The sequence below is a fragment of the Apodemus sylvaticus genome, chromosome 14 (assembly GCF_947179515.1).
Source record: "Apodemus sylvaticus chromosome 14, mApoSyl1.1, whole genome shotgun sequence".
Classification (NCBI taxonomy): domain Eukaryota; kingdom Metazoa; phylum Chordata; class Mammalia; order Rodentia; family Muridae; genus Apodemus; species Apodemus sylvaticus.
Genome location: NC_067485.1, coordinates 45,443,192 through 45,451,030, shown reverse-complemented (window position 1 = coordinate 45,451,030; position 7,839 = coordinate 45,443,192). Strand labels below are relative to the sequence as shown.

Sequence of the window (7,839 nt, the reverse complement as noted above, 5' to 3'; positions counted from 1 at the left end):
CCTAGAACTCACTCTGTAGACCAGGCAGGCCTCAAACTCAGAAATCCGCCTGCCTCTGCCTCCCAAGTGCTGGGATTAAAGGCGTGCGCCAACACCGCCCAGCTTGTTGGGTTATACTTAAACTTTTCCAAACATTGTGTACCCACTCACGTGCACTTCATTTCAGCAAAGCGTCACACGCCCTTTCACCAGGCAGCTTCCAGAAAAACATCACATGTCTGCTTCAGCAAAACAGTCTCTCATAAGACAGTTTCCAGAAAAACATTATATGACACAAGTGACTCTCCAAAGAAACCAGAAATTTCTATTTAAGCTTCCTTCTGCTGTAGATGAAAAAAAGTATAAAGACCCCCAGCCAGGTATTGTACAGAGTGAGAGACCTTGAGACACTGAGCCCTAAATGGAAGGAATGCCTCCCCACAGAGTTCAGCGAACCCTGTAGAAGAGGGGGTGGGAGGAATGGAAGAGTCACAGGGGATCCAGGACACCAGGAAGGAAAACAAAGCACTCTAAATCAACATGAGCAAAGCTCATGTGAACTGACAGAGACCGAAGTAGCGTGCACAGGGACTGCATGGGTCTGCGCCAAGTTTTCAGCACTTACATTATGGCTGCCTGTTTAGTGTTTTTAAGGGATTCTCAAAAGTGCAAATGAGTAGGGCTCTGACTCTTGTGCCCTCTCTTGAGCACTTCTCCTTATTTTGATGTGACTTGTCAAACTTCAAGGGGATAGTTTTGTTTTATCTTATTGTACTGTATTTTATTACTACTGAAAAACAGTGAGTGAGCAAATAAAAGAATGAAGATCTAGTCACTAGGATAACAGTTAACAGTGGTGCTGCTCTTAGAGCTGCTTAGAAAAGGAAAACCAGTTTTCTCCAATGGAATGGATCCGGATATGTCAACCACTATAGGACAGAACTCATGTCCAGGAGTAGGTGACAAGCAAATAATGGACTCCACAGGTTTTGTGTGTTTCTGCTTTAATTTCATTAGACTTTGGTAACATTTGTTGTGATGGTTGTTAGTTGGTTCTGTATTAAGGTTTTGTTGTATTTTTTTTTTCTAGATTTCAGGTATTTTCTTGATGCCAGGTTGTACTGGGATTTGGATGTAGTTTTGGTGGTGGTAGTTGGTTTTGGGGTTTGGTTTGATTTTCCGTTGTTGTTTTGGTTTGTGGTTTTTTTTTATTCGATATATTTTTTATTTACATTTCAAATGATTTCCCCTTTTCTAGACCCCAACTCCCCGAAAGTCCCGCAAGCCCCCTTCTCTCCCCCAAAAAGTGTCTCTTATAGGCCCTGCTGGGATTTGAACCCAGGATCTCCTGTTTACTAGACAGGCGCTTTAACCAGATAAGCCACAGAGCCCTGACTGGATTGCGGTTTTTATTTTGTTTGTTTCTTTTAAAAATTTAAAGTTGGATGTCTGTAGAGGAGAAGAGAAACTGGATAATTATTTCAGAAAGGAAGAATATAATCAAAATATATTTTAATTTAAATTTTGTTATAAAAGATTATAAAATAAATAAAAGACAAATAATTCAAAAACTGAGAAAAAAAAGGATAGATTATAAAATATACACATATCATATACAAAACCATAAAGGGTTGAAATGGAAAAAGATAATCTCAAGTGTTTTTATTAAGTATTGGTATCAGCTTTCTTCAAACTGATAAAAAGTAAGCTTTATTGCAGCACAAGATGCCTCAATGGTTTGAAATCATAAAATACAACTTTTATTTGCTTGATGACTGTGTACCAACCATTAGTGTATTGTTATATATCTCAAAGTTACTTGATCTTTATAAAAAATTTTTAAGATATATCCTTTTTATATTAATATAATGCACGGGGAGTTAAGCAATTGCCTCAAGTTTATGTAACTGATCATGGGAACCACAAAGGCTTCAAGCCCAAAACTCTGCCCACGATTGATCCATCCAAGCAAGACACTGGAAAATGGCTCCTTCCGTGCAGAGGAAAACAGTGTAAGCTGTTTTCTTGCTCAGTGACAAGAAACCATTCACAGGTGATCATTGGCAATTAATTTGTGTCCTTTTATTAAAGTAATTCTTGGCTACATGGAACTACAATTCAAGAAAAATAACACAGCTGATGATTACAAACTAACTCATAAAAAGTCTTTAGCATACTTACTTGTCCAGGACCTTGGGTTTAAATAAGTGTCCTGTGAGACAACAAAAAAAAAAAAAACTAACAGTAATGGTCACTGATATATTTAATCACAACTCATGGTTGCCAAGACAACTGAATGAAGATGCAAATATAATGGCCCTGGACTTGCTGCCTGGAGCTTTGCAGCACACACCTTCTCTTCCAGGGCCAACAGTTCCCTCCCTGGGTATCTGGGGCAGCTACTGAGACCTAGAAGAGGGACGGGCATATGAAATAGAAAATGAGATGCCTTGTTTAAGTTCATCTGTTCAAAGCAAACTTACTCCTATCATCAATGTGTGCCGTCATGATAAGGTGATTTTATACAGGTAATTTTTGTCATAATATTAGTTTTCCAAATATACATGAAGAGAACACATTTTGTTTGTAATGCATTCATAGCCTAGAAAAATTTCTGAAAATAAATTCTTTAATCCTCTATCTTTCAGCTTTCCTGCATGTCCTGCTAGTTTTCCACCCTTAAAACTATCTTAGCGAAATATCAAGGTGGTTGTGCCAGTGTGCCACTGCCTAGCCTTTCCACAGCACCTCAGGGAAGTCTATTGAAGGATGGCTTTCTGGGCTTTCAGACAATACTGAAAAGGTTTATTCAGTATTTATTCTGGATTGTCTGGTGGGTTTTCACATCTCTCTACAGTCACAACACGTATCCACTTTCTTCTATAGGTAAAGGAATCAAGGAGAGCTGGTGACAGCTGCAGCTCTGAGCTAGAGTCACTGGAGGCAACACCATCAGGAGAGCCTCCTCACAGAGGCCCTACCCAGAGATGGGGAGACAGGCTCAGCCCTGGAGAGGGAACACTGAAACAGTCCTGCTCTCAGCATCCTGGACCCCAGCAATGGAAAGGTAAGACATCAGGAACCTTGTACAGATAAAACCATCTTTCATTCATCTACTACTTATCATCAGCCCTTTAGTAATGTCAGACAATATAACACTAAATTTTAATGGAAAAAATATGATAACTGTACATGATTGTCTATTGTTTAGTCTCTGGGGTTTTTTTTGAAAATGAATTATTTTCTCATAAAATGCATTACAACCACAGTTTCCCTCCATCCACTCCTCCAAGAGATTTTTTTATTTGTTAATAATAACAGATACATATGTTAGGGCATATATCAGATATAGTAGATAGAGCAAAAAAACTCACAGATCATGCCTGCTTTCTTAAAGTTTACCAGTGTTTGGGAGAATGCTAGACAATCTTAACCCACATTTTACATGATTATAAATTACTTTTATATCAATTCTTGTTCCTCTGAGTTATTCTAAACTGCACACAATTTTTGGTCATTTGAGTTTTTAGGCCCTACAAATGGGGGTTTATATTGTACCCAATTTTTTTAATGGAAAACTGAACTCAGCAGTTTTCTTACATTTTTCTGGTATCACATAGTAAATGATTAGGAGAGATAAGTCATAAATAAAAGTTTATTTTAAGGGGGTAAATTTATGTGTACCATGCTTAGAAGAAAAGAAATTGTCACAGAAAGAACATTCAACACTTGAGTGTCTTTGAAGTATCACCTAAAAGTAAGCAGCCCTTTCTTATTTTGAAGGTCAGTGTTAAATCTGTATTATAATTTCTGTATAACCAGAGCAGTGGGGATAATAGTTATAATAGAATCATGAGCATAGTACAGTTCTTCAATAAGCAGCTCCTTCATCCTACCAGGGAATGCAGCAAGGCCTATTTAATAAGGGGGCAATTTGAATACATAACAATAAAGTTGATTCAAAACACACCAGGCTAAAGGGCACAGAAATGGATAGTTAGAGCATCACATTCAGAGAACAAATGCTTTCTATGTTCTATTTCGAGGTTTATGTAATCATACTAGAAATTCAGAGTGAGAACCAGGAGAGAGAAGTCGCTGACAGTAAGGCCATAAAGTGAACAAGAGTGAGTCATTCATGATCAGCTGGAGAACCACCACTTCAGCTCAACATCTTTCCTAACAGTTTGTACACATTACCTAGCAAGGGGAGAAAACTTTTATTAAAACAACAGGTACCACAAGCTCACCTTCCCTGGCTTATCCCAAGAAGAGGATTTTGTACAATTTGCAGGTGTCACACAGTTAATGTCTCTCTTCTAAAATTCAAACTCTTGGACACAAGTTCTTTAGCTCCATGTCTATTGGCACCCCGTAAGAGTTCTGCATATGTAATCTATTAAAGAGAAAGGAGTTCTAATATGAGTCTGTTAACCATGCTGAGTATTAACAAATACACTAAAAAAAAATTTTTTTTCCAAAAAGAAGAAGATGCAGAGCTTTACATAGGAATGACCTTTAGATACTTGAAAAGGTGGAAGACAGTGGATGTGGAAACGGCGTGTAGGGGATGAATAACAATAAGGTTCACACCGCTACCTTGTTCACAAGGCATGCAGGTATACAAGGCAGTCCTCTAAAATGGGGAGCTTCTGGAATCAGCTGATACATGGTAGGCACATGGGTGAGAAGACTATGACAATGTGATGGCAGAGGGCAAAAATCAAGACAAGGTATCTCACTGGGTTCCATGTGGGTGACAGTGGCTGAAATTTTTTAAAGAGGGATATATAACGTATGTTTTTCTTTTCAAATGTATCAAACTTAGTAAGGAGAAAGGCTAAGCATATTAAATGATAGAAAAGTTTGGGAAACTTCTAGGTCACTTACGTAATAAACTGAGCACTAAAAGCTCTCTTAGAAATAGAAAAAGAATGAAGAACATGTTCCCTTTTAATCTGACTTCAACAAATAACGCACTTGTGTACATGGATTTACTGACCAAATAAGAAAGTATCTTCACTCTGCTCCAATTACCTTTACAAAGAAACCAAAGGGCCAGGTTATTTTTACAATCCTATCATTTCCAAACTTTCAAATATGCACATGAAGAATTCCAGATCCAGATATAAGAGACCTCTTTTCAAGGTCTCTTAGAATAAAATAAAGTCGAGTATTAAACTCATTTGCATTTAAAGAATCCTCAACAGGTACAAGAGAAGCTGACTATAAGAGGCAATTTGTAACCATTATTTCTTTCTATTATTAACCTAATTTCTATCCCTACGGCTAAGTCTATGTCTTATCAGTTACTCCATAGGCTACACTAATAACCTATTTCTTGTTCTTCTTGTCCTCCTGCCAACTGCTTTCCCTCTACCTCCCTCTCCTACACTTCTTACTGTAGATTATGAACACTGAAAGACTATGGACCCAAGCAATTACAGTACTTTGCATGTTTTTATCCTGCTTGGCTTCTCTGACCACCCTCACCTGGAACTGATCCTCTCTGGAGTCGTCACCTTCTTTTACATCATTACGTTGGTGGGTAACACTGCTATCATCCTTGCTTCCCTCCTGGATCCCCATCTCCACACACCAATGTACTTTTTCCTCAGAAATTTATCTTTCCTGGATTTGTGTTTCACAACAAGCATTGTCCCTCAGATGCTGGTTAACCTGTGGGGACCCGAGAAGACCATCAGCTCTGTGGGTTGTATTGTTCAGCTCTATGTGTATATGTGGCTGGGCTCCATTGAGTGTCTGCTCCTGGCCGTCATGTCCTATGATCGTTTCACAGCTATTTGTAAGCCCTTGCATTACTTTGTAATCATGAATCCACGTCTGTGTATCAAGATGATAGTCATGGTCTGGGGCATTAGTTTGGCCAACTCTGTAGTACTCTGCACACTCACTGTGAATTTGCCTCGATGTGGACACAACCTCCTGGACCATTTCCTCTGTGAGTTGCCAGCCATGGTCAGGATAGCTTGTGTAGACACCACAACAGTTGAACTGTCTGTTTTTGCTCTAGGCATTGTCATTGTCCTTACACCTCTCATCCTTATTCTGATTTCCTATGGCTACATAGCCAAAACTGTGCTCAACATGAAGTCAAAGGCAGGGCAACAGAAAGCAATGAATACCTGTGGATCTCATCTCACTGTGGTCTCCATATTCTATGGCACTATCATCTACATGTACCTACAACCTGGTAACAGGGCCTCCAAGGAACAAGGCAAGTTCCTCACCCTCTTTTACACCATCATCACTCCGAGTCTCAACCCCCTCATTTATACCCTAAGAAACAGAGACATGAAAGATGCACTGAAAAAACTCATGAGGTTTTACCACAGATTTGCAGAAATGAGGAGAAACTAGAAGCCATGGAAAAGTGTTGGGGAGAACAAAGCAACAAAGGAAGTCCTCTGGTTCAGATTTGAATAAGGAAAGTAATCCTTGGATCTTAAAGACCAACAGCTAAAGTAATTCTCACATACAGACATTTTGTGGATGCAAGCAGCTTGTAAGATTAAGTAGATCTTTCAGGATTCTAAACATTAGCCTATTCTCAGGGAATACATGTCACTAAGAAACTCTGCTAAAATGTAACACAAAGGGGCTCTGAATGTCAACTTAAATGCATTTTAATTTATTTGGGAGCCCCTATGAAGTCTGCTTTTTCTCCTTGTATAGTTTCAGTGGTGATGCTCACATATTTTAAAACATTGAGCAAAATGATTCCATGTGCATTGCATTTTGTACAATTAAACAATAATATATATAATTTGCAATGCTCATTTGTCTGTCTGTTTTTGAGACAGAATTCCATGAAACTGTGAATGTCTCAAACACCTATGTAGTCAAAGATGATCTTCCTGCTTCAACCTCCCAAGTTCTAGGATTACAAGCATATACCATCACACCCAGTCTGTGTGGTGTTGGGGATTGAACACAAGGCTTCATACATGGTACGGAAGCACTCTTCCAACTTGCACTATATCCCTTACCCTATAAATAATTAGTATATCTAATCTTTTGTGATGTCATCCAAAGATGTATCCACATTTGGCTCAGATAATACACTATACATGACAGCCATCATCACAAAGTCCATGTGATAAGTGATTTCTTCCATCTTTGTTCAGTGAAATCTAACACTAATATCTTTTACAATTGTCTACTACTTTCTCTGATAAGTAGTAGGCACAAAATGAGTGGGCACAAAATAACGTACTTTACCCTCCCACCTCAAAAATATCACTCCAGAATTCCTCCTATCAAAAGGAAATGCAGGGAAAAGAGTGGAGCAGAAACTGAAGGAAAGGCCATCCAGAGACTGTCCCACCTAGGGATCCATTCCATCTGCTGACACCAAACCCAGACACTATTGCTGGTGCCAGGAAGTGCTTCCTGACAGGAGCCTGGAATAGCTGTCCCCTGAGAGGCTCTGCCAGAGCTGGCTCAATACAGATGCACATGTGCATTGCCATACATTGGACTGAGTGTGGGGTCCCCAATGGAGAAGGTAGGGCAAGGACTGTAGGAGCTGAAGGGGTTTGCAACCTCATAAGAAGAACAACAATATCAACCAACCAGATGACCCAAAGCTCCCAAGGACTAAAGCACCAACCAAAGAGTACACAGTGGGTAGCCATGGCTCCAGCTAGATATGTAACAGAGGATTGCCTTATCTGGCATCACTAGGAGGGGAGCCCCTTGGTCCTGTGGAGACTTGTTCAGAATAGGAGAATGCTAGGGCACTGAGGCAGGAGTGGGTGGGGAAGCACACATAGAGGCAGTGGGAGGGAGGAGGGGATAGGGGGCTTATGGAGGGAAAACTGGGAAGGAAAATAACAT

General features: G+C 39.6%; 1 protein-coding gene and 1 non-coding gene across 2 annotated transcripts; one reads left to right on the top strand and one right to left on the bottom strand.

Annotated features, from left to right (window-relative positions):
- Positions 1-1,296: 1,296 nt before the first annotated feature.
- On the bottom strand, positions 1,297-1,370 carry Trnat-agu (transfer RNA threonine (anticodon AGU)). Its single transcript has one exon. It is a non-coding gene; the product is annotated as a tRNA-Thr (tRNA).
- Positions 1,371-5,406: 4,036 nt separating this feature from the next.
- On the top strand, positions 5,407-6,360 carry LOC127665047 (olfactory receptor 2W1-like). Its single transcript, XM_052157426.1, has one exon. The coding sequence runs from the start codon at positions 5,407-5,409 to the stop codon at positions 6,358-6,360; it is 954 nt and encodes a 317-aa protein (XP_052013386.1).
- Positions 6,361-7,839: the final 1,479 nt, after the last annotated feature.